At 49.3% G+C, this 27,517-nt stretch overlaps 1 protein-coding gene across 2 annotated transcripts in view; it reads left to right on the plus strand.

Annotated features, from left to right (window-relative positions):
- Positions 1 to 27,517, plus strand: part of PPARGC1B (PPARG coactivator 1 beta) — a 97,108-nt gene that overhangs the window by 51,153 nt on the left and 18,438 nt on the right. For both annotated transcript variants that reach the window (XM_081137505.1, XM_081137504.1), the window contains exons 2-3: positions 20,398 to 20,571; positions 27,096 to 27,311. In XM_081137505.1, the coding sequence (XP_080993631.1) occupies positions 20,398 to 20,571; positions 27,096 to 27,311 (390 nt within the window). The remainder of the gene's footprint in view (positions 1 to 20,397; positions 20,572 to 27,095; positions 27,312 to 27,517) is intronic.

Here is a 27,517-nt window from a genome sequence, read left to right on the forward strand (position 1 = left end):
TTGGTCAGGCAAGGCCTCTCTGAAGAGGTGACATTTGGTCTAAGTGTTAGAAGAAGACAGCCATGCAAAAATAGCTTGTGCAAAGGCCCTGGGGCAGTGACCAGCTTTTAAGCTCTCATGTTAAGAATGCCAGTATGCTGGGGGCATGGTGAGTGAGGCAGAAAGTGGCTGGAGAGGGTGCTGGCAAGGTAGGGAAGGGCCTTGTAAGCCATGGGTGTTTGGATTTTCTTCTAAGTGCAATTGGAGAGTCTTTGAAGTTTTGATTCGGACATGATCTGATTTCCATTTTTTAAAGGTGATTTTGGCTACTTTAGGAGAGACCAGCTTGGGGTGAGATGGGTAGGTATGAAAGTGGGAGACCTGTTAGGCAGCATTGTAAGAGTCTAGGCAAGAGATGATGATAGCATGAGCTAGTATGCTTAGAGCAGAGATAGAGGGAAGAGTACTTTGGAGAGGGAGTAGACAGGACTGGCTGATGGATTGAATGTGAAGGTGAGGGAAAGAGGAATCCCAACTTTTGCTTCTGAGCAGCTGGGTGAAGGGCGTGCTATTTACTGACAGAGAGGACTGAAGGAGAAACTGCCTTGGATGGAAATAGAATTCCACTGGATATAAGCTTGAGATACCAATAGACCACCCAAGCAGAGGTGTCAAAGAGGGAGGATTTGAAAGGGCTTTTTTGCAGGAGTAGCTGAGGACACAGGCAGGACATGGCCTGTTTTGAGCTGAGACAGCCCGAGTGTGTATCTAACTGGGGCTTAACCCTCTTCCAGCCCTAAGCTTCCGGATTAGCTTTAAGGGCCTCCCTCCCTCACCCAATAACCAGGCATGACCCTCAGCCCTCCCTGAGCCCCTGCAGGGCTCAGGGCTGCTCAAGCCACTCCCCTAGAGGACTTCTAAGGGCATGCTGGTGGAACCTTGGGCCCTATTGTGTCTGGGGGCAGAGGCTGGCATAGCTTGAACCAACTTGCCCTGAAGAACCTTTACAGAGCAGGCCAGGCATATGTAACGTGCTTTACAACTGAGCCTCTTAACCTCATGTCCAACCAACCTACCCCAGGGGATAGAATTCAAGGGGGTCTGTGAACTTGGATGGAAAAAATTATTACATTTTTATTTTCGCTAACCTCTGAGTGAAATTTAGCATTTCCTTGCATTGTGAATGTAGGTGACAAACCATAAAAGTCTTAGGGGTACCTGTGATTTTTGTCACGAATGGAAATTATAGATATTTTCGTATTACGTTGCAGTTATTTCAGATATCTAGAAATACTGATGTTCATCGCTACTTTGAAATTACTGGTGATCATTGCACTTGCTACTAGGTATTATTTAATACAGTAATAAGGAAGCCTGTTATATTACTGTAACATAAATTTACTCTTTTAAATAGTTTATGAATGTATTTTAATATTATTGGTTTCCTTTATAATCCTGTTTTATTTTAGGCTTCCCAGATTGCCAGTAGGACCCAATGGCTCAAAAAAGGTTTAGGACTCCTGCTTTAAAAGCATGATCTTATTCCCATTTTACAGATAAAGATGCCAAGGCTCAGAGAGGTTGAGTATCATGGCCAGGGTCACACAGCCTGTTAGTGACTGAGCCCACCTTAATGTAGCTCTTTCTGATTCCAAAGCTGATGCACATAACAGTCGTGTTGCTGCCTCCACAGTAGCCGCATCAGCGAAACCTACAACCAATTTAAGCAGAATCTACAGCACGAAAACCATTCATAATTTATCTGAAAAAATTAATACAGCTTTTGCCTTCTAGTCTTTAGCATATTTATTTATTTTTTTAAAAAGAATAGAAGACAGATTGTCTTACTAGTGAAAATATTTAATTTCCTATGATGCTGAATCATGGGAGAGAAATGGAGGTCTGAGAAGAGGCACCGTGCCTGTCCTGTGCCTTCGAGTGTTTCTCAGCCCACCCCTGTGCGCCCAGTGGGTATGTGCAGAGACAGAGAAGCGTGATTCAGCCCAGTTGATTCTCATGCTTCCTTGTTGGCAGGCAGCCCATTGAGCAGATGAGAAAACTGAGGCTTGGGGCCGTTGGGTGGCTTGCCTACAGTCACGTAGCTTTTGCAATGAAATTCTAGTTGAGGCTCTTCCTTGCCTGCAACCTTGGTTCAGTTCCAAGGTCACAAACTTAGCCGTGGGATCTCAAGCACAATACTTACCTTCCCTGACACTCAGTTTCCCCATCTGTAAAATGTACTGGCCAGCGTGTCTGCCTGTCTTTACTTGGTTGTTACACAGTATAAATGAGATGTCTGTAAAATGCATGGCACAAAAGGGAGGCTCAACAAAGGATGATGATTATCACGGGCCAAATTTCACCAAATTCTCAGAGGTCCTCAGGCAGGGGCTGGGTGCTGAGGAGGGCAGGGACCCCGTTGCTACCTGGCAGATGGGACTATCACCCAGTTCCTGCCAAGACCAAGAGCCAAGTCCAACCTGGGGTCCAACCTTAGCCCAACCCTTCCTAGGTGAGCAGTCAGGACTGGGGAATAGGGGACAGACTCTGCCTCTCATCCCTGTCTCTTTGTTCCTTCCTCAGAGCCCCAGGACCAGAGTGGAGGCTTCATTTCACGCACCTCTATATTTAATAAGCAGGACTATGACAAGGTTTGGTGACCTCAGGGCCCAAATGGACTGTCTGCTGGCATCAGTGGTGCTTGACTCATTTCCCAGGGACGAGCACTGGGCAGGCTTCCAGGAGCTGAATTTACCCTCTGATCCTCTGCTTTCTTCTCCCCACCCCCAAGCTCCATTTTAGAGTATTCAACTTCCTTGTTTTCAGAAGGCCAAGGACCAAGATAGAAAGCAAAACAATTTTTCATTCACCAGGGCTGTCCACGCCCCCACCTCATCAGAGGCTCAGGCTCAGTGTTGGGGGAGACCCTAGAGGCCTGAGACACTGACCCAAGCCCTGGGGCTCCTGCTTGGCTGGGGGCTTCCATGTTAACATGCATGTTGAGGACACAGGTTCAGTGACCTATGTGCCCAGAGAGATGCAGGCAGAAAACGGTAGGAACTGATAGGAAGAACAAGCTGGGACAATCAGGGCAGGCTCCACGGGGGAGGTGGCATATGAATTGGGCTTTGCAGGATGGGTGGAAGCATGCGTATGACTAAATAAAAATAAAATCTTCAAAGAGTAAAGAAACACGTAAAATAGAAAGTCAGTATTGTCTGACCTCCCACTGTCTCCAACAAATTCCTTATTCCTGTTCCCATACTCTTAATGTTTTCTTGTGTGGTCTTTTAGCAATAATCTCTGAACATCTAAACAACCCATCTGTCCTTCCATCCATGTATCATTTTTATTAAAAAAGTAAAAACAGGATCACATAACGTTGACTTCCCCTGTTTCTTAACAGCTCAGCTTGGCGATCTTCCCATAGAAGTGCACATGAGATAGGTGGCTTTGACCAGTGGCGTGGTCCTTACAGATAGCTGGAGGGGCATGGACCAGATGAGAAAACCCACAGTATGTAAGAGGACCTTTGGCAGGGAATGAGGGAAGCAATACTGCTGAGTGGTTAGGAGCCGAGCCTGACCTTTGAATTTGAAAGATAAGGGGTCAAATCTCAGTCCTAGCACTTTCCAGCTGTGTGACTCTGGACAGGTTTCTTCACCTCTCTGAGTATCTATTTCCCCATCTTTCAAATGGTGCTAATAATATCTCCCTTTGGTACTGTTGGGGACTTTCAGTGAAAGCACTTACCATTCACAGAGGCACTTGGCACATGAGAACAGCCCTCCATTTTTGCTGCTGTCGTGTGTCAGATGGGACAGGGGGCAGCTGAGTCCTGACAGGTAGGCCAGGTGTGTGTTGGGTGTTTCTGGAGCGATATTTTGAGAGAGGAGGGGCAACAGATCAATCTGAAACTTAAAATAGCCTGGAAGTGCAGGAACAACAATAAATAAATGGGTTCCGATGCTTTTAAATCTTGGCATTTCCTCATCTCAGCTTAGCTGGTCCAGACAGCTTCATCAGCGTTTACTGCTGAGGCTGGCAGCGCACGCCTCCCCTGGCCATGGCCCAACACTGCTTTCAAGAAAATCAGATCTAGAAACATTTGAATCTTTGGTGCTGGGCCTGTCAGTCATGGATGTAAGTTGAGGATCAGGCAGCATTGGGGATTGTCCTATGTGTGTGGAGAGTTAAGGCCTAGGGGATCAAGTGAGAGGGAAGGTGGGACCTCCTAGGACATGGGGGTGAGGTGGCTGTCAGAGAATGGGGTTATTTACTTCCCAAGTATTTATTAAGCACTTACTATGTGCAAGGTGCTGGGGATACAGTGGTGGGCATTAATCAAATGCCCAGGCAAATAATTACCAATTGTGATGCGCTCTAGAAGGCTCAGGACCTCCCGATAGCTGAGAGCGGGTGAAGTAGGGGTCCTCATTTGGTCTTCGGGGCTCAAGGAAAGCTTCCCCCAGGATGTGGAGTGAAGGATAGATAGGAGATAACTAGGCAAAGCAGATCTATGTGTGGGGATGATGTTCCAGGCATAGGGAACTGCATGTGCAAAGGCCCTAAGTGGGGGAGATTCTGGCAAGTACCAGGGGTGGAAAGAAGGCCAGTGGGACCAAAAGTTGGGATAGAGCGTGGTACATTAATACTGGGAAATGATACAGGACAGGTAGGCAGGAGTCAGATCATGCAGGACCTTACGGACTTGAGGGAGGGTTTTGGTCTTTATCGGGGAGAAATCTGGGACAGGCCGTTCTGCATCTTGGGAAGATGGCTGTGGCCCCTCTGTGTCCAGCAGCCTGGAGGGAGCTGGAGTGGAAGCAGAGGCTGTGGCTGCCATTAAGGTGCGAGTTGATTGTGGTGTGCACTGAGTCAGTCAGAGCTTAAAGAGTTTACCCCATGATTATATGGTGAGGAAGCTCCAGTGTCACAGAGAAGCTGCAGCTGTTCCAGCAGTTGCTTCAAGACTCCCATGTAATCTCACTAATGGTCCTTGTCTTTTGAGCACTTGCTTTGCACCAGACACTATGCAAAGCCCTTCTCATTAAATCCTCATTAGAACCTAAGGTGGTGGGTGGGGCTATCATCCCCTTTTTACTGAGGCCCAGAGAGGTTAAATCACTCGGCCAAGATCACATGGCTCAGCCTCCCACTGTCCAGTTTCTCTGGGTTGACAGTCCCCTGGATTGGTGTCCTCAGAGCCCAAGCCCTCAGCTTCTGTCTGTTGCTGTAGTGACGGTCGGCCTTGTGTCTGCCCTGGCCATAGAACTGGTTCAGAGCTGGGCTGGAAAGGCATTGTCACGTGTGACCTGAAGGGACACAGGCTTGTGGCCCTTGCTCGCTCGTCCATCCCTCCCAGCCCGCTGGCTTCTGGCAGTGCTTGATAGCCCTAGTTTAGGACATGAGCTGAAATGGCCATGTCTCTTGGTTTCACATGTTGCCTGCCTCCTGGGAATTCAGATAATCTCTGTTGCTTGTTTTTATTTTGCTTCTTTATTTCCTCTCCTCTCCTCTTTCCCTCTGCTCCCACCGTGGCCCCATCTGTTGCTGCCCCGTGGGGTCTTTCCTCACCTCCCAGATGTATAGGCAGGACTTGGAATGGAAGCAGAGGCCTTCTTCCTTCTGGCCTTTCAGGAAGAAAGAAACTGGCAATTTGGGCAGCTGTTACCTGCCAGGCACTGGGCTAAGCTGTGGGCATGTGTGATCTTACATAACCCTCACAGCGGTCCTGTGAGGTGTACAAATCATCTCTACTCTACAGGTGGGGACATTGGGGCTCAAAGGATTTAGGTGTCAAACCCAAGCAAGGTCATGTGCTATGATCTGACTCCTGATTTAAAAATTTTTGCTTCCCAAACTGTGCATGTGAGTCACCTGGGGATCTTGTAAAAATGCAGATTCTGATTCAGGAGTTCAGGGATTCAGCATGAGGTTTTGCAGAATTTAACAAGCTCCAGGGAGGCCAATGCTGCCGATCTGTGGACCATGCTTTGCGTAGCATCTCAAGGAGCTAGCAAATCGCCGATACTTCCTCCCCAACATTAGTGCAGACACACACCACCATGACACTCCATCCCACAGTGCTCTCCACCTCCACAGGCTTTCCCACCATGCTTAGGACATCATGGACTGACTCTGTATGTCCCAAACTCCATGCTGACTGACAATGGTCTCCAAGGCTGACCAGGTGGGAATATGGGGGAATGGGGACTCAGGGAAGTGGAGGGGGCTCATCCAAGGTCCCATGCCCATAATGCAGAAATTCGGGCTTCTGACTCCCAATCAGTGCTCTCCATTATTGCTTCATTTAGGAGTCAGAGGTCTCGGGATTCTAGTCTTGCTCCTCTTTAACTTGCTTTGTGACTTTAGACAAGTTATTTCCCCTGTCTGAACTTCAGCTTCCCCATCAGAAAAATACCTTTACCTCTGTCCTGTTGTGAGGATCAAATGGGAGAATGTCTGGTTTACAGCATAAAGGGTTTTTATAAGCCTCAAGACCCCCAATCTCAGTAGGTGGGAGAAGCCTAGTAGGGCAGGAAAGTGGGTTCAGGTGGCACGTTCTTGTAGGGATGGCAGGAACCTCACTCCCTGAAAGATCTCACTGTTCTCAGTTTAGAGCTCCCCACTTCCTGCCTGTTTTCCATCAAGCTTTGGTGATAAGCACTGTCAGATGGTTACCCTTTTTCACAGTTCGGTGCCTGTAATTCCACCATTCATGCATAGTACAGAGGACCTGGCCCCGGCGGGGTCGGGGGGGAGGGAGCCTGTGGCAATACCACCCCATGGGACACATCCCTGTTACATGAAAGAAGGGAATGAAAATGTGTTACTTGTTTTACACAAATTTACTTTACGTGCCCAGTGAACATGGTTCTCTACATAAGGCAGGTTCACCTGTGGCTGTCAGGAGCCGGGGCCTGGGCCACACAGGACATGATTGAGTGGGGGTCTCCTAAGCAGGCCTCCTTGGCCTCCCTTCTCCTCTGGCCCTCACTGACCACATGACCAGGGAGGGCCTGCTGAGGCCCAAGAGAATCTGTTTCCCACCAGCTTTATCTGGGAGCTCAAGGATCTGGGATTCTCATCATCTGACCTACTGGAAAAGCAAAGGCAGGGATTTCCATAAGGGAATGAATGGATGGGGAAGGAAACCAACACCACCCCCAGTGAATAGGAGTGCATGAGAGGGAGACCTTGCAGGCATCATAATAAAATGAAGCAGAGATGCCCAGCTGACCTGGGAAATGGGGGCTCTACTCACTGCCCCACCACCTGCCCCACCCATCCCACAAAGGTTTAGTGATCACCTACTCTGTGCCAGCTACTATTCCAGGTATTGGGAGTCAGCAGAGGACAAGCCCACTGCCCTCATGTAGCTTACATTCTAAGGGGACGCAGACAGTCCCTGGGTTCATGCTGTGGATAATACATGGCCATATAATCTACAGTGACTGGGTGGGATAGCTATTGGGGAAGGTCTCTGTCACTGAGATTGAATGCTGGGCAAGTGGCCTAGGTGTCCCAGGTGGGGCCCAAGCCAAGAAAAAGATCACTATGTCTGCAACGGGGGGAGGGCAGGAGAATCCAGGAGATGGTGGGAGAAGAGGCAGACCCAGGCTGCGCCAGGCCTTGCAGTCACAGCGAGGACTTCGGGTTTTTGTCAGGGGCAGTGAGGAGGCAGGGATGGCTTTTATACAGGAGACTGAGCAACTAACTCTAGTCTCAGCTCTGCCTCCAGCTCCCTGGTGATGGCTGTCGTGTCCCCTGCCTTGGCTCACTCTTTCGCCATCCACACCAGCGACTTGTTACCTGGGATTCCTGAACTCAGAAAGACTCGCAAAGTACTAGCAGGGCTTTGAGAACTACTTTCCCCTCCCCCTTATTTCAAAGTCTGGTCGATAAACCTGCTCCGAGTAACGAAAAGAGGTTTCCCCCCACTGTGTTATTAACAGCTGTGGTCAACCTGAGTAGAAGGCTGGAGGTTGTGGCACAGCTGGAGGCCATGGCAGCAAAGAATTTGGGGATTGAGTCTGGATTCACACTTTGCTTAGCAAAGTCATGTTACTTTCCTGAGCCTTAGCTTCTTCATCTGTAAAATGGGTGAATTTAAATTTTTTTTTCAATCTTCACCTGAGGATATGTGTTGTTATTTTTTTAAATTGATTTTAGAAGTGGGGGGAGAAACATCAATGTGAGAGAGAAACATTGATCCATTGCCTCCTACACATACCCTGACTGGGGATCAAACCTGCAGCGTTTTTGGTGTATGGGACGACACTCCACCTGAGCTCCCTGGCCGGGGCAGAATGGGTGAATTTTAAATACCCGCTTTGCTGGGCTTCCATATGCCACTCAGGAACTCTGAGTGGTGGATACCACCTACTGGGGGAATGGCTTTTTAGTTTGAGGATTCAAATTAGCTTCCTAGAGCCCTTAAATTGCCATGAAATAGTGTATGAATAATAGGTATGGGCACGTGGGCATGGGAGGCTAAAGAATTCCTGTGCAAAATACAATGCCACTGTATTTCTAATACGTAAGAAAGAAATAGAGATTTGGCTTTTTATGTGTTTGTTTTTTTGCCAAGCTCCTAACATTCAATTCACTCAGGCTAAATAAGAGTATGATGGGTTGCCACTATATGGTTTTTAGTTCATAAAAATGGAAAACCTAGTTAATCAGCTCTCTCATAATCCCTCCCACTTCAAAGCCCAGCGTCCTGGTGGGCTGCGGGGGTGGAGATCCTGCAGGGGGTTCCCCTGGGAGCCCAGCGTGGGAACCACAGGGCCAGATGGGCTGTGAGGCCCCTCCTGGCTCCCACGCTTGCAGCAGCCTCAGCAGGGGCAGTTGCTGAGTCATCTGTCCCTCAGCAGGATGGTCCTGTGTTGGCTGACGAGCCGAGGCTGGTGTGTTGGTGACAGAACCCTGGTCCCGGGTTCTTGTGGAGCTGATTTCAGCCCTTGTCCTCTGGACTGGGGGAATCCTTAGGTATCTAATGCCTTTCCACCCATGCAACAGTCTCCTCCCTGCTCAGATCCCCCAGGAGCCAGCCACCTTGGGGCTGCCCTTCCTGGGTGGCAGAGCTGCCCCAGGGGCTCCTGGCACGATCGCAAGGCTACAGTCGACCCTGGGCAGCACTGCGCTGAAGATGTAAGCTGGCACCATGCTGGCCTGTTGAGCATGACATTTCCTCAAATGCCATGAAGGGGCTGCCTGACCTTCACTCTCCTGCCAGGACCCCCTTTCTGCCTCTTTCTGGGTTATTTATAACAGTGTTAACAGGTTAAAAAAAAAAGTTGCTCAGCCGAGCCCTGGCCCAGCTCCTTCAGTCTCCCCTGCCAGCCAGGGCAAGAGACACATAAATAGAACCCAAGAACACAGACACTGTAGGACCCCAGAGAACACCTCCACATGGAGTATGCTGGGTACTTTTCTTTATTTTTTTCTTCTTCTTTTTTTTTTTAGGTCTCTGGTACTTTTTTAGATTTATTTTTATTTTATTGTGGTAAAATATACACAACATAAAATTTGCCATTTCGACCATTTTTAAGGGTACATTTCAGTAGCATTAAGGTTATTCACAGTGTTGTTAGAAGTTACCACTCTCTATTCCCAGAATTTTTTCATTATCCCAAAACCAGGTACTTTTTGGTCCATCTGACATATGAGGATGGCTGGCACGTGCCGGCCCCCTCACCCCTTGCCCCTGGGCATGTTCAGATTTTGAGGAAACCCCACAGAAGGAAGGCGCCTGCCAGTTGATCACCACAGCTCAGTTAGATTGTCAGTGGGTGCCCCTTTCAGCCGTGTGGGACAGGCATGCTTCCCACGGGCATCTGTACCCTCTGCCTTCCTTCATTTCAGGAAAGGGATCTGAACGGATGGAATAGGAGGGGATGTCCTGGTTGCAGGGAGACCCTGAATCTGCTCTTATCTCTCTCTTCTTAAGCAAAACCTATTCATTTAGCAAACTTCATTCCTTTCATTATAAAGAGGGCAAGTATTTTGCAAAACTGAATGCTACTCGCCACTCTGTTAGACCATTGATTTTTACCTTAGATAAAAATTTAATAACAGTGTCTTATATAGGGACAGCACTTTAGAGTTTTCCCATACACTCTCCCATCCAAGAATACCTCATTGGACCAGGCAGGGACAGTTAATTCCACAGCAGCCAGAGGGTTATGGGCCCCATTGTAGAGATGTGGAAACTGAGGCATGACATGATCTAGAATGCGATCTAATGTTATTTTAGTCACTTGCACATATAATAACTCTCACTGTCTCATTCCACCCAGGCCGGGATTAGAGTGAGGCCAAGGAGATACCTTGGCTCAGGCACAGAATTTACAGAGATGCCAAAACAGTAATCAAGATAAATCATATTTTAATGCAGCATGTTAAAATAATAACAACGGATGCCAAAATATCTATGCTGAGCAGAATACCAAATTAAAAAGAAAGAAAAAAGACAGGAACAATAAGAGTGCCATGCAGGGACAGACAGGTGCCTAAAGACAAGGCACCTATCAGTACCACTGACCCTGTCTTTATTGAGAATATTGATATTTTGCTTAGTGTGGGGTTTTTTTTACATTAATTTTGATTAAAAAAAAATTTTTTTTTTTTTTTTACAATGTTGCCTTAAATGTGATCTGTCTTTATTATTGAGTTCACCCTGATTCTGGCTCTGATTCCACCTTCCAATCTCTGCGCCCTACTGTGACAGAGAAGCCCCCTCCTGGGTTCCCAGGCCTCAGGTCCCCATATACTAAGGCCTTTTCAGCCCACCCCTGAGTGTCAAGAGAGCAGCTGAGGGTGGCATTTGATCCTGGCGGTCTATTTTTGTGCCTGCCCTTCAGCAACTGATAAAATGTTGCTCTCTGTAGAGCTGATGTGTTGAAATGGTGAGTGTCGATGTCAGGTGGTTTGTGTGATCGAATATCTTCATTCTTGACCTCACAAAGGGGCCTGGAACCAGGAACGTAGCTCTCGGCAGTATTGCTCCCCCACAGCTGGACAGGACTCAAATCGCAGTCTGGTAACAGGCTGCCAAGCAATTTGGCCTGGTCTTGGGATTGTTATAGAAAAAAATGTCTATGTTGCGTTCTCTTGCTTTTGTGTACTGCCCTTTACAAGGTGCTGCCACACTGATCTCATTTGGGTTATTGAGCACCTGCTATGCACTCAGTGGGCACTGGTGAAACAGCAGGGAACAAGACTCACGGCCCCTGCTCACATAGAGCTACTCACCAGAGAAGGCAATGATATTTTTCATTTTAGATAAATGAAAAATGGGGGAAAGTTCTGGAGAGGGACAGTGGCCATGGTGGCACAACATGAATACACTTAATGCCACTGAATCACACACTTAAGATGGTTAAAATGGTAAATTTTATTTTAGGTATATGTTACCATCATTTTTTAAAATACTGGGAAATATCAGAGAATTAGAAGCACTAATTGAGGGAATTACAGCATGGTGATGGGTAAGAGAGAGACAGGCTGGCCACTTTAGGATACAGTGGTCAGGAAGGCCGTCTGGGAAGGACACTTAATCAGGGGTGGGGTTGGTACGAAGGGGCTAGCCATACAGAGATGAAAGACCGAGGAGGCATCTCAGGCCCAGGGAGCTGCCAGCACTGAGGCCCCGGGATGGAAACTCAAGCTTTACAACAGTTCTTGAGGGAGCTGATCTCTGGAGATGCGCAGAGGCTCAGTGACTCCCTGGAACTAGCGAGTGATGAGCCAAGGGCAACGCTGACTCAACAGAGCTCAACAATGGATACCTGCACAGGCTTTGCAGTTTACCAAGCACTTTTCCTGCCACTCTCCTTTGAATTCAAGGGCTCTTGAATTTAAGTGCATAAAATTGACCGCAATCACAGGCAAACAATTGTGCATGTTACGCTGCCCCTAAAACACCTTGGCTCCCTCACTCACTTGTGTCACAGAGTATATTTCAAGCTTTTGTTGTTTTAAAATAAAAAAATGAAACATACACTACCTTCCCAGGCCTGGGGCAGCCTGTGCCTGCTAAAAGACAGTCCCCAACAGATACCAGGAACTACAGTGGGGAGGGGAAATAGCTGATGGCCCCCTCTGAGACCTTAGTGCCCTGGGAGAGGAGTCTGGGCTCTGCACAGCCACCTGCCAGGACACCCAAGAGCTGTTCCATCCCAGGTAACCTCACCTGGGCACAGCTACAAGAGACTTTACAGATCTCTCTTGGATAAAGGGCTGCTTGCAGGCAACAGGGAGTGGGAAAGGAGATGCCTGAGTAAGATAACACTCGCCCCAGGCGACTATGTTCTTGTTTTCCCTTGCCTTTTAAAAGGGGATAGATATAACACAAAACATGTTGGTGTACAGGCCACAGCTGTGGAGGAAGTGGCCTATCATTTTGGAAAGAGCTTTGGATGGGGACCCTGGAGATCCCAGTTTGTGTCCTGGCCCTGCCAGGAAGGAAGTGGCTGTGTGGATCTCGGGTGATAAGGCATTAGTCTCTTCCAGGGCCCCCACCCTTGGTTCTGTGGTTTTGGCAGTTCATTGTATGGATTTATTTCCTGTGCTGTGGAGGTGGGAATCTATATATAATAGTCACCTTATCTGATGAGAGTGGGAACTATAGCTGGGGGTAGAGGTATGGAGAGGGGAATTCCGAGGAAAATGTCAGTGAAAACAGAATCAGAAAGCGTAATACCTAACATTATCTTTTAATGAAGCCATAAGACATGTCCATTCATTTTGCCAGTCTTTTGCTACAGGACAGCTTCTGGTGCTGGCACTGAAAATCCAGATTGTCTCTCTGCATAGTCTACACCCATAGTTCCAGGGCTCTGAGTTCCAGAGTGGGATTCAGTCAGTGGGATCAAGAAGTTAGGCTCTTGGCAAGCAACCTGAGTGCAGAATCCTTCCAGATTCTTGCCACTTTCTCCTAACCTTTTACTATTATCTCACCAACACATAATTTTATAGCGCTTTTTAAAAACATCGCAACTTTATTGAATCCTTCCAAAGCCTTCATCTTAGTTTCCCTTGAAATCACTTCTTTTGTAGTCGTATTTTCTGTATATGAACCATTTAATTAAATTTTGTAATTATAGTAACCAACGGATTTGGGAAGAGACACAACTGATTCCCAATAAACAAACAACGCAGCTGGTGGGAGCAGACGTGCAGGTGACCTAGAGCATCTTCTGCAGCTCTGTGGCACGTTGGGCATTTTTACTGGACGAGATGGTGGAGTTGGTTAACCTGGCTGGTTGGTTAGGTGGAGGCTGGTCAGGGGAGCTCGCCTTGTACCAAAGTCCTGAGGGGGCCTGGTTAGGATTAGCATTGGCTGCAAGTAACAGAAAAGCCCCCAAAATGACAAAAAGTTCAATAAGCTCCAAGTTGAGACCCTCTCACATCCTAAGTTAGATGGATGTCCCAGGGCCAGTTTGGCATGTCACAGCACAGGGACCCAGACTTCCTTCATCCTATTGCCTTGCCTACCATACAGAGCTGCCTTCCCCAGTCACTAGTAACTGGTCATCCCCCCTGGTTGGCTGGGTCTGGCCTGGCCTTGCGGCCCAGTTCTGAGCCCTGGACCCCATTTTGCTCTCTGGACTGGAGAACCCACTCTCGCCAGAGCTGGCCACCTTCTGTTGGGTCGCCTGACACTAAGCCCTGAGTAGGCAGCTGCAAGACTGGGGCTTGGAGCCCCACTGTACAGGGCTGCGCATCACGAGGTTGTGCCTGGCAGGTGTGGCGCCAGATGCTTCCGCATGGAAAAGGTCTTGAATGCCAGGCTGAAATGTTGAGCTGGGAGGGTTTTTGTGGGAGATCCTGTCAATGATTTGGTTTATCTCTAAGTTCAGGGTCTTTTGTTCTTTTAAGCTGGGCTCAGAGCCCCTCCATTTGCTACTTACTTTTTCTGGAACTAACCTTGTGTTTCAGGATCCTGAGCCTTATTTCAGAGGATGCTGTAAGTATTCCTGTGGGGACTAAGACCAATGACTTCCTACTTTTCTCCTAGAAGCCTCTTTAGGAGTTTTGAACTAATTTGAAAGACAGTGGAAAGATTCAATTTTTTTTTTTTTTTAATGTAAGAGATATGAATTAGTCATAACTTTTTTACTGATAGGTGACAGAAACTCCAACTGGCATGTAATCTAGAAAGGAAATTTACTCACAGTACTGCAGAGTACAGGGAATAGCCCAGCTTCAGGCACAGCTGGATCCAAGTGTTTATATTATTATTAATTTTTTTATCTGCGGACTCTACCTCTCTCTGCTTCGTGGTTCTGCATTCCCTGTGCTGGCTTCATTCTTAGACAGGCTTTTCCCAGGTAGTGACAAAGATGACCGCCAGCCTCTCCAGCCCCCTTGTCCAGATGCTCCAGCAAATTTCTGCATTTCACTCTGACCCAGTCAAACCAGTTGTTGTGGTCACTAGACGAAGCACATAAATTAGCCAGATTATGCTTACTTGGACCTCCTGGGTGGAGCAGAAGGGGGCTTCCCCAAGGAAAAATCAATGGGCTGCCACCATTAGGAAGGGCTAGGGTGGGGGGCTAGTCAAATCACAGAGGTGGGAGGAGAGAAGATTGTCTAATGAAATGGCTATGTGAGGACTTCATGAATACTTACGTCACTTCCTTCCTAGAAGGCAAGTAGAGGCACAGGGTCACAGGTCTAGACCAGGCCAGGTCTAATGGATTAATAGTGGCTGCTAAGGCTCCATGTTGGGCAGGCTCGGGGCTCAGCAACAAGTAGAGCTGTGATCGCTCCATCAACAGAAACCGTGAGCGCTGATGACACTGGGATCAGGGGCCGGCCAAGGTTGAAGGAACATGGGATGAGAGAGCCAGTAGGTTTAGAACTGAGGGGAAGGGTCAGAAGACAAATTTGAGAAGCAGTGACCCTCTGAGAGCCCCCCTTTTCCCGTCAGTCAAATGGCGATGCTGTGATCATTGACTACTTCCTGCATCTTGGGGGAGGGTCCCAGTGAGATCATGGCTGTGAATGCCACTTGAATGTCAACTGTGCATGCTGTATGCTTGGCTCCCAACTTACGTTACTTTATCTTTATAAAAACCCTGTGAGGTAGGATACTTTTTTCCTCCTCGTTTTGTCAATAGAAACTGAGGCAGCAAAAAGTATGTCCTGCCCACAGAGCATTAGTGTTAGTAGCAAAGCCAGGGCCCAGCTCTTTGTCCTTCTGTCTAGGCCTTTTTCCATTTCAGCACCGCCCTTCTCTCTGCACCCTTGTCTCCCCCTCTGCAAATGATTTGCTCATTAAATACTGAGTTTTACCTAAGTATTTTCCCCAGGCCCATGTGGATCTCAGAAACTAGATACATACAGAATTGTATCAAATGCTTGAGCAAAAGGGGCCCATATGGTCTGTCTGTTTGATGTTCTCTTTTCCAGAAGGGGCAGTGAGAACCCTAGTGAGGAGGTGACTCATAGAAGGATGCATAGTGAGTAGGGACAGACCCAGAAGCCAAGCTCTGTCGCTGTAGCCACCCCCTCCCCCTCCTGCTTCCTTCCACTCAGTTAACTCAGAAAATGCACTCTGGGCCAGGCACTAAGCGAGGCGATTTGCTGATTGCAGTCGGCAAAGTGGAGCCACCAATTTCTCTTGAAGATGCATTCTTTCCTAAGCAGGTAATCGATTTCCAACAAGATACACAGGCTTCCAGTGAAGCCACTTATGTGAATCTGGATGAAGCACCATTAAGTCACTGCCAGGGGCATTTATCTCCCTGGCTTGGGTCAGCCACAGCCCTTTTCAGAGTAGAGTGTGGTGTTGCTGGAGAAATGGGTGTGGAAGGCCCAGCAATCAGAAGGGTCCCATGGCAGGGATGTGAACAAACCTATGGGGGGGTCCCTGAGGGGCCATCCAGATGAGGCTGGTGCACAGTGCAGCGCGTCTAGCCCCAGAACTGTCCTCCTTGGCCATGAACTTACCGTGTGATTGCGTCTTTCTCAGCCCTCGCCTGGAGCTCTGTCTCCCCATCTCTAAATGGGAATAAATGGTCTTGAATGGTCCTTCTCACATTCAGAAGCAGGATATTGGGTGATGACAGGCTTTGTAGGGAGTGAAGAGAGTTGGACTTGAATCTGAACTTCACCTTTCTGGGATCCTGGGTGCTATGGGTTGAACTGTGCCCTCCAGAAAAAGATATGTTGGAGTCATAATCCCTAGGACCTCAGAATGTGACCTTATTTGGAGATAGGTTCTCTACAGAGTTAATCAAGTTAAAATGAGGTCACTAGGGTGGAACCTAATCCTGTATGACTGGAATCCTTATTAAAAGGGGAAATTTGGACAGAGAGACAGGCAGACATAGAGGGAAGACATGTGAAGAGATAGAGGGGGAAGACAGCCATCCACAAGGCAATGAGAGAGGCCTCAGAAGGAGCCAACCCTGCCAATGCCTTGATCTCAGACGTCCGGCCTCCAGAACCATGGGGCCATACATTTCTATTGTTTAAGCCCCAGTCTGTGGTGCTTTGTTACAGCAGCCCCAGCAAACTAATACAAGTGACTCAGTCTCTGAGTTTCCTGATTAGCACGTGGGGACCGTGACACCTGCCCTGCAGGGGTATTTGAAGAATCTGATGGGAGGATACATGCACTGCACTCAGCGTGGTCCTTGGCATATAGTAAGCGCTCAATAATAGCAGTGGCCTGGTCCTGTGCTGTGACCTCCCAGTTCCACTGCTGGGGCCCACGGCAGGCGGCCGGTGCAGAACAAGGCCTCAAGTCAGACCTTTTAGAGAGAACTGGGTCATCCCTAGCACCCTTTCAAAAGCCTCTCCAAATATGGAGAAGGCCAGAGAGATCACTACTCACGCAGAGCTTAAAGGTTTTACCGAGGGTGGCCTCAGCCCTGACAAGGCCAAGGAGCTGAGGCTTCTTTATTTTTATGTCCTGGATACACTTCGAGTGTGTCGAGCTGTTATGGGTAGTCAATAAGTGCAGCAGTCATGGCCGTTTTATGGGTGTTTCTAAAGGAGGTGGCATGGTTTTGATGGGAAGGACCCTCACTGGATGACCCTGAGAGAATTCATTATCTTTCTTGGGCCTCAGTTTCCATATCTGGAAACTGCAGAGTGAGGGAAGGAGATCAACCAAGTCGGGAGTCCTTAAGCTGCATCTCTGAAGGCTTAGAAGTTAAGTATCAGTTCCTTGCGCACATATGCATCACACACACATATTTTATGGATAGCATAAAAGCTCTCCATAGCTTTTATCTGGTTCTTGAAGGGGCCTCTGACTTCCAGATTGTCTGCATTAACTCTCCTGGACAACCTCTCAGGGCTGCTGGTTCCTGGCCTATCTGGGATTCTGGGATTCTGATGATAAAGTTGTTTCTGAGCCTCAGGGAGCAAGTCCTACAGAAGTGGCTGCTCTGAGTTACTGGGATGAAGGGGATCAGGAACATACAGAAAGAGCCCCCCACAGGGTTATTGTTAGGGGCTTTGCTGGCCAGGGAGGCCCAGCTGCCCAGCACCCTTGTGTCTTTGCTTTGGGCCCTCCCTGTCCCACCTCCTGTACCTCTTGGATGCTCCACTGGCGTAACCCATCTGGCTGCTTCTAGGCTGGCCCCGCCCCTATCATACTTGTAGTAAACCCCAAATCCCTTACAATCCCTACCTGATCCGCCTCCACCTGCCTCTCTGAAGGCATCTGCACACCCCCCCCCCCCCAGCTTACTGAGCTGCAGCCTCACTGACCTCTGGTCAGTGCCTCATGCTCTGGGCTTGGTCCACACTTGGGCCTTTGCCTTTGCTGGGCCCTCTGCCTGGAACGTTCTTCCCACGTCTTCTACCACGTGGCTCCTCCTTCAAGTGTCAACTCAAATGACAGCTTCTCCAGGAAGCCTTCCCAACCCCCCTTCCTCCAACTAAGATAGCACCCCCCCTTATCCTCCATCAGCTCACCTGGTTTGTTTCCTTCGCAGTACTGACATGATCTATAATGAAATATTTATGTATTTTCTTCCCCTATGAAGATGTCAACCCCCTGAAAGAATGAACTGAGTCTTCTGTGTCACTGTACCTGGCTCATAGCATTTTATAAGTGCTGGAATGCACCCACTAGCATGGCTAAAATTAAAAATGAGTGACAATACCAAGTGCTGGTGAGGGTGTAGAGCAATTGGCACTCTCATACAGTTGATAGACGTACAGTGGTACAACCTCTTTGGGAAACAAGTTGTAGCTTTTATAAAGTCACACACATACCATAGGACCCAGGAAGTTCATGCCTAGATATCTACCCAAGAGAAATGAAGACATGTTCACACAAAGACTTATGCACAAATATTGCAGACTTTTCATAATAGTCCAAAACTAGCAACAAACCAGCCTTCCATCTAGAGCAGGCAAGACAGCAGTCCCCCTGGGCAAGAAGGAGAAGGGAGCCCCCAGAGGTGGCTGTGAATCCACCTGAGTGTCCCTACAGCCATAGCAGTTGAGTGGTGGTGACTTGTGGTCAGGGTGTTGGCAGGGCCCAGAGTGATGCGGTGCTTAGTATTCGTGGTTGCTGAATTCGTGGGTTGGAGAAAGACTGGGTAGGTGGAGGGCAGGGTGGTTAGGGGTGTCCCTGGAGACAGAGACTGCCTGAGCACCGTGGTTCCTCGCCTGAGAGCAGAGGGCGGACCACTCGAGAGAAGCTTGCCCCGGTGTAGCCCACGCATGTAGGATTCTTGCAAAATGCCAATTAAGACATTTGACCTAAATTCGGATAAAAGCCTTTTTCCTGTGTCAAGTTGAGCTAATAATATACATTTATTCATAATTTATGAGGCCTAGTAAGTGGAAACAATTAAGGAAAGGCCTGGCTAAACCTATTTCTTCTAAGTGTCACACAAGCCCTCTTTTCATTCTCTAATGCAGTTCCGCCCCCTCTGCCTGCCAAAAAATGCTGTTGTTTTTATTATTTTTAAAAAATTTGTTACCGTGACTGTGAGCTACAATTTCTTGAACACTTGCCAAGCCGGGCTATACCATTGTTTCATCTTAACCTTATGAGGCAGGTGGGGGTTTCCCATTTTACAGATGAGGTAGCTGTGCTCCACAGAGGTGAAGGGACTCGTCCAAAGTTTCACAGCTACTGAGCAGGGATCCACCCAGGGCCTATGCTATGCCATTTCAGTGTCAGCCTCCGAACTCAGACTATTTCTAAATCGGCAGGGCAGCCCTTCTATTGGTAACTGTTAAATTTGGGAGATTGGGATGAGAAAGTGATTGCCTCTGATTCAGGGCATCTGGGGTTCAGCCCGAGAGCCTGCATTATTTCTAACGTGGTCCAGCTGCTGCTGACACCGCCAATCCTAGGACCACAGTTTGAGAAGCACTGGTTCAGTCAGTGATGTTATCAGAGTCCTCCAGAGTCCACACCCGCCACTGGCAGGTGTGCTTAGGGCCTTCTCGACCTTTTCCTGTGTGTTGCATATGTGTTAATTATGCAGAGAAACGTGTAGCCTGGTTTTGCTCTCTACATGTATGGGATAATATTCTACCTACTGATATTCTGCAGTTTAGTTTTTTGTCTAACATGTCTTTTTTTTTTTTTTTAATATATCTTTATTGATTTCAGAGAGAGGAAAGGAGAGGGAGAGAGAGAGAGAGAGAGAGAAACATTGATGATGGGAGAGTCATTGATCGGCTGCCTAGCCCACAACCCGGGCATGTGCCCCGACTGGGAATCGAACCCCCATCTCCTGGATCCTAGGTCGATGCTCAACCACTGAGCCACGTCTGGCCGGGCTGTCTAACATGTCTTAAAGAGCATATACACCCGCCTCGTTCTCTTCAACAGCACCGTAATATTCCATGATGCAGGTGATATTGGTTTTATTTACCTGTTGTCTAATGTCTTCCACATTTTAGACTTTACAGATACTCCTGTAGAGTCCTTGGGAACATGAGCAAGTGTTTGTCTACAACATAGTAATAACTCGATAACATCAGGCATTATTATTATTGCTGTTTTTGTTGTTTCATTATTAATATTGAGGGATTGTTGCCTTCCAGAAATCCCCTTTCAGCTGGGGGCAAGTATGTAAAGGAGTACGTCTCTATTTATAGGTTCTCATAAAGTTTTCAATAAAACATTGCTGCTAAGAAAAAAGAGGTGCTACGTGGGCAGGCCTTAAGGGATATATAGGAGTGCAGAGGAGAGGAGGAGAGAACAGCGGGCAGTATTGTATTGCTAGGGCCTGGCTTAGCTCCTGGTACATTCCACAATTGCAAGAGAGTGGGGCAGAACTTGACATTTTTTGGTCATTTGGCAAAATGGCTTTGGCCAAGGGCAGCTGAAGGTCTGGGCTGGCAGCATCATGAGTAAGATGTCCCCGCTTGGGTTTAGCCAAGCTTTGCTCTGACCAGCCTCCTTCCTTCCTGTCTCCTCAGGGTGTAGAGTCCGGGGAAGAGCAACTGTGTGCTGACTTTCCGGAGCTTGACCTCTCCCAGCTGGATGTCAGTGACTTCGACTCGGCCACCTGCTTTGGGGAGCTGCAATGGTGCCCCGAGAGCTCCGACACCGAGCCCAGCCAGTACAGCCCCGACGACTCGGAGCTCTTCCAGGTATGTCCTCCGAGCCGTGCCACCTCTTGCCCAGCCAGGTCCCTCTCTGCCCCTGGAAGCCTGGCTCCACTTGCACCACCTTCTTCTGCACTTGCCTGTGCAAAGAGGTCCCCTCTTGGGACCACCTAAGCTCTTGGGATCGTGTCTCTTGTCCTGGATCTGCACTTGATCTTGGGCAGCTGTCATCCCTTGCCGGGCCTCTGGAAAGTGAGGGCTGGGAAGAGCTGCTCTCTCTGTGCGCCCCAATCAGAACCAGTCCCTCTGTGGGTCAAGGCAGGTTCCAAGTCCTCTCTTCCCTGTAGTATCTCATGCAGTTCTCTTCTCTATCCTGTGAGACAGGCGTGATTATTTCCCCATTTTGCAGATGAGGAAACTGAAGCTTGAAGAAGTAAAGTCATGTGTGCAGAGCCATTTACCTAGACAGTAGCGAGCTAGATTCAAACCCCGTCAGCCTGCCTCCCAAGCCAGGGCTTTATAGCCACGATGATGCCATAATGGGAGTGCCTCTCGTTTACTGAGCGGCTGCTCTGTGGCAGGACTGTCCCTGTTTGTGTAATTACTTCACTTAATTCTCTTAACAACTCTCAGACATAAGTACAGTTATCTCTGTTTTTCAATTGGGGCCTAGAGGGCCTTTAAAATACTCAGTGCTGAGAACTGCTATGTATCCATATGCCTCTCAACCCATGTGCTCCCACGCCCAGCCTAGGGGCAGGTAATGGGTGGCGTTTCCTTTGAGAAGCCCTCTAACGAGGAATGATATGTCTGAGGTTTGCTCCAGAATAAAGCAAGCCCAGGAGCATTTGGGATCTTGCTTCCCGGCACATGTCATCAGTTTGGCTCAAATGAACTTATAAAAAAAGATAAATAAAATACATTCCACATTAATTTGCGTGTGCGGGTGTATTGGTGGCTCGGGGGGTAACAGATGAAAGAAGGTTGGCAGAGTTGTTGAAGCTGGGTGACGGGTGAAATATGCTCCCCCATGAAGACTGGGGAGAGACCTATCCCCCTGCGCCTGGCTGGCAATCTAGTGATAATAATAACAAATACTATGTGCCAGTTGACATGCAGGTGCGCCATAGCATCATTTCAGATAGTCCTGAAGATTATATCTTTGCTTCTAGAAATGTTTATGGAGCTCGCTCTGTGCGTAAAGCACTGTGTTCACCAGTGGACTGGACAGTCTAGAGGGGAGCGTGACCCTAGATCAGCTGACACATAAACAAACAGTGGTCATTGTGATGGGGGCACAAAAGGAAATAAACCTGGGGCGAGAAGGGGTCTAAAGATTGGGTGGTCGAGAAACGCCTCTTTGGGGAGGAGATGCTTCAGCTAAAGGGTGAGAGGGAGGAGCCTCGTGAAGACCAAAGAGCAGGGACAGAGGAAGCAGTAAGTAAAGAGTTGGGAAGCAGGGAAGCTTGCCCTGTTGGGGAATGGAAGGGCTGGAGGGTAGAAGCTAAGGGGAAAGTGCCCGGAGGTAAAGTCAGAGAGATAGGCAGGGGCCATATTGTGCAGGGTCTTGTGGGACATGGTAAGGAGTTTGATTTTTCCCCCTAGAGCTATTCTAATCTATAAGTAAAGGACTATTAATAACCCATTTTACAGGTGAGGACAGTGAAGCTCAGAGAGGTTAACTAACTTGTTAGCCCAAGATCCCACAGCTAGGAAGGGTCAAGGTGAAGACTCTAACCCAGGAACCCATGCCCCCCACTACTATACAACCTCTCTGCCAACGCCCTGAGGATCAGCAGGGCTGGGCTCCAGGGCTGGTTCCATTTGGTGACCTTCACTCTTTACATGAACAAAAGGAATGAGACCTATGCTATGCTGTTCCCTCCCTTAGAGGGTGCCAACTTCCAGAAAATGCTGATGTAAGAGGGGTTTAAATGCTGTGTGGAGACCATCCCACCTAAACTGTACAGGCCCCTGCCTACTCAGAGACTGGCCAGTCTCACTAGCAAGGTCCTGCCAAGGTCCTACCATGTACATGACATGGTCTCAGACACAAGTCAGCCTGGCGCAGCCCCCCCCCCGCAGGCTCCCAGCCCAGCAAGGAAGGCAGAATCCTCACAGCCGGTTAGGACTGTGCAGAATTCCGCCCACCCAGCCCCTCGCCCCTTCCTGGCCTGTGCTCCCCACCTGCTCTCTCAGGACCAGGCCAGCCCTTCCCATTATGCATCGATGCACGTCTGTGATGCATGCAATTGGTGTCTGATTCCTCCCCTGTCCCTGTCATCAACCCTACGAGCATGGGGGCTATGAGGCATTGTGCACTGTTATAGTCCCAGGGCTCTGCACGGAGCCCGGCACTTTCTCAGGGCTTCATACGTATTTATCAAATGACTACGTCCTTCAATTTCCAGCCATCAGGTTGGCTCCTTCTAAGGCAGTTGGTCAGTTACTTCCTCTCCTGGGCTCCCATCTTGTGTGTGTGTGTGTGTGTGTGTGTGTATGTGTGTGTCTACATGTGTGTCCTTTAGACTTTGAGCTCCTTTAGGACAAGCAGCATTTTATTGGCCGATGGGCCCTCACACATTGTCAAGACTCAATCATATGTGTTGAATGAAGGCACCGATTGTAATATTTTCTTTCCTGCCAAGGACCAGACATGACCCATTTCCACAACCCTGTGCTGGGACTCACGCGCCATAGGTTCTGTCCTTCTGCCACTAGCTGGGGCAGTTTCTTCATTTGACCAGTGGGACTCATAGAGCCGCACTGCCTTGTCAGAGCCATGTTCTGACAGTCAAATGACACCATTGCTATGGAAACAGAGTGGGAGAGTGGAGAACACGCTGCTGTGACAGGTCTGACAACCCCTCGGGGCAGGAACGGTACCTTCCATTTCTCTCTGTGCCCGGGGTCCCAAGGTCCTAGGGTCCCGGGGTCCCTGGGTCCCAGGGTCCTAGGGTCCCGGGGTCCCGGGGTCCCTGGGTCCCAGGGTCAGGGCCACAACACGCACTTCGTAAGTATTTTTAGAGAAAGCAGGCATTTGGTTGTCTGTCATGATGTGCTGCATGGCCCTGGGCAAGTAGTTTCTTTTGGTTGGGACTCAGTTTCCCCATGTGAGGAATGAGGAAGGAACATGGATTCAATCAGTGGTTCTTAACCTGTTGGGGGAGAGTCACAGGGTCCTTTAGACTCTGATGAAATCTATGGACCAACTCCTGGTACAAAGGGTGGGGAGGGGGAATGGATTTCCTGGGTTTCTGGAACCCCAGTTAAGCCCCTTGGACAGCAGAGGATTTCTGAGCATCCTCCCAGCCCCGATAGCATAAATTCTGTTCTGTGTCATTTCTTCCAGCACTCTCCGCCCAAAATGAAGCGTTTTCCCTCAGATTTCGTAAAGATTCCTTTTCCTCCTTCTTGACATCAGCTTAGGAAGGTTGGGGGTGGGGCTGAGGCTATTAATATCCCTTCCTCAGCTGATTAACTCTCCATTAATTTACACTCCGTTTCCAAGCAGAGCTGGGAGAGTCGAGCTAATGGGCCCAGGAAGAGGAGAGGGCTGGCCCAGCTCTCCCTGTTGTATTATTCTGTGGGGCCAACTCTGTGGTCAGGAGTGGCCTTTCTTCCCAGGCCAGGTCAGAGCCTCCAACCCCAGTTGGAGCAGCTCAGGGAGGGCTGGGGAGATCGTGGACGCCTTTTGTTAGTTATTTTGTTTATACCAACCTGTTAGGGGCTTCTTGAGGTCTCTGCCATTTTGTATTCATTTTAGCACAGTGCCTGGCACACAGTAAGTCCTTGACCCCCGTCTGACTAGCTGTCTTGTGTGACCTTGACAAGTCTCTTTCCTGGACCTTCATATCCCTACCCTAAAAAGAATGGCAAATAAGTTTCCTCATGAGTGCCATGGGCAGTTGTTGCCTGGAGGGCTGTGTTAAGAAAGATGCTGGTGAGGAAGGAACAGCCCCATCTGGTTAGCAGTAAGGGGAGTGCGAGCACTTGGGTCATGGTTTAACATCCCTGGTCACTGTGTGATCCCTGAGGAATCAGCTGATGTTTGATAATTCATAATATCTCTGGGCCATCAGCTACCTCTGTGAAAGGGAATTCTCATTCCGTCCGGTGCTCGATGACATCATTTCTGAGTAACGTCCCTCTAGAATCTATTCTTTGAAACCCTGATCACAGTCTCTCCTCGTGGCCAGAATTCATTTTTTGGTTCATTTCTTCTTTCATTCAAAAAATCTGCCTGGGTGCCCCCTGTGCATCAGGCACTGCACTAGGCATGGAAGCACTTTCATCATTACTTCCAGACTTGCCTTCTTAGTAGACCTGGGAGGGAGGCTGGCCTGGGATCATGGCTTCCCATTTTACAGACAAAGCAGCGAGGCTCAGAAGAGGGAAACGACTTGTCCAAGATCAGCCTGTTGTGGCAGAGCCCCACGTGGTCAGCCCCAGGAGTGTTCATTGAGCCCCAGCTTCCAAGACATTAACTCCCCATCAGGCTAGACAGATCGCTCTGGGAACACGGGGGGACTCTGGTCTTTGGGCGGGAGTGGGACAAGTCAAGTGAGCTCCTTGCATCCTTGAGCCATAGTCCTTGGGTCCAAATCTACCCTTGGGCTCCCCCACCCCCAGGGCCTGGGTCGGGCCCAACCAAAACCTTTTGACCTTTCTTTTATTCTTAGCTGTGTTCCAAAAATTACAAATCCGTTTGTTCTCTTCTCCCCATGTTCCCCTTGAGTTACTCAGCTGCTGCTCCGGCTGCAAGGCCTGGAACAGATTTAGTGGGGCCAAAAGGCCGTCACGAGATGGGTATTTCAGATGAACTTCCTGAAGAAAGGATAAACAGCCTGACCTGGGATGGGAAAGAGTGCTGGGGGAGGCATCATGTGACAGAATGTGCTTCCTGCCAGAACAGGCCCGGCAGCCAGGGATTACTAAATGAGGTCCTCGCTGCCTCACCTAGAGGCAGTGTGATCACCATGCTCCAGGCCCTCTGGGCGTGGGGGGTAGGGGGTGGGGGGCTAGTGTCTGGGTGGGCTAGAGGTGTGCTCGATGACCCTCCTTGTTATAGATCTTAGACATCAGAGAAGGAAGGGTCTTGGTTCATCTGTGCGTGGTGTGCTCAGTGTAAGCCCTGCCTCTGTCCTGGATTTGTTGTATGACCCTGGACACCTCACTCAGTCTCTACGAGCCTCAGTTTCCTCACCTGTAAGATGGAGATTAGAGCAGTGCCCTGCTCTTAGAGGTTGCCGTGAGGCACTATTTCCAGAGCCTTTCTGGTCCTCTTGTCAGCCAAATCCTTTGTCCCAGGCCTTTGTTACTCGCTTTTCCCTCTGCCCCGAATCTCCTTTCCTGCACCCTTTGCCTGGCCGGTGCCATCTCAGCTTTCAGCCTATACTAGTTTCAGTTTCAGCTGCTCAGAGCAGCCTTCTTTGACCCTCGAAATGGCTTGTAAATCTTCGCCATGTTCTTTTCCTCACGGCTTCCTTCTATTTTCCTCCCAGCCTTTCTCAGTCTCCAAAATGATCTTGTTTGTTTCCCTGTTCGACTCTTCCGCACTGGAGTGTAAGCTCCCCGAGGGCAGGGGCTGTACCAGTGTTGGCACGGTGTATCACCAGTGAGAATGGCTACTCCACGCCAGACGACGCCACGCACGGAGTAGCCATTCAGTACGTATGTGTTAGGGGAAGGCAGGGAGGCAGGAGATGGGGGAGGAATGGTCGCTACCACCACTGCCACAATCATCATCGTCTCCGTCGTCATCACCACTATCACTGTCGTCACCACCACCACCACCACCACCACCGTTACCGCAGGAATTCTCGTAGTAGCAGTGAGAGCAATGAGTGCCTGCTGTGTGCCAGGTACTCTTTTATGTTGACTTGTTTAGTCTTCAACAATAACCTTATGCAGTAGGTACTGCTGTTATCCCATCTGACAGATGAAAAAAACTAAGTCACCTGCCTAAGGACACAGAGTTGAAAAGTATGGATTCTGGGATTCAACCCCAGCTCCAGAACCTAAACTCCTGACCATAACACTAAGTGCCTCTCTCTGAGTGAATTAGAGAGAGCCCACAGGGAAGTGGTAGCTGTGGTTGTCATTGTCGTGGCTGAACCCTGAAGCTTCTAGCCTTTCCACTGCCTGCCTGGGCCCAAGGGTCAGAGGGGCTGGCACCTGCCGTGGGATGCTGCTACCAGGGGCGTAAACCAGCCTCAGGGCTGTGCCCCCGGGTGGGATGCAGGAGGCTGTGGTGCAGAGCCACTTTCCTTGTTGGAGGGGACGGGTGTCTCCCACACCCCCGATACTCCCGGGACTCCCAGGGCAAGGCCATTTTCAGCATCACCTGCTGCCTGCTCCTAAACTTCTGAGATTTTTAAAGTCGATAACACGTTTCCCGGGCATCTTCTGCCACAGCACCGAGAGAATCTGATAGGGAGGCATCCGAGGGTTTGGCAGGAGGGCGACGATGGTGCCGCTGCGTGTGCACAGCGGGCTTCTGCCGTGGAGACGGCTGAGCCCAAGGTACCGACTAATCGTGTTCTCTCTCTGCCCCCCCCGCGTTCCAGATCATCGACAGTGAGAATGAGGCCCTCCTGGCAGCGCTCACCAAGACCCTGGATGACATCCCCGAAGATGACGTGGGTCTGGCTGCCTTCCCGGCCCTGGACTATGGAGACGCACCATCCTGCGCTTCAGTGTCGCCTGCCCCCTCGTCTGCGCCCTCCAGTCCCTCCCTGGAGAGCTCCCCGGTCCCGGCCCCTGAGGTGGACGAGCTCTCACTGGTGAGAACCTGTTTCCAGTTGACAAGATGGTGGTGGCCTGGGATATGGTGCCTGTTTGTAGGGCTAGTGGGTATAGAGAAACCAGCTCCAGACCCTGCAGAGGTCTCTGTGCATCAGTGGCAACAGGGTTCACAGCAGACAGCCTGGGTGGGGCATGGGAGGCCTCCCTGGGCCTCACCTTTACCACCTGTACAGCTGGACTCGTC

The sequence above is a fragment of the Miniopterus schreibersii genome (genome assembly GCF_964146895.1).
Source record: "Miniopterus schreibersii genome assembly, chromosome: 4".
Classification (NCBI taxonomy): Eukaryota; Metazoa; Chordata; class Mammalia; order Chiroptera; family Miniopteridae; genus Miniopterus; species Miniopterus schreibersii.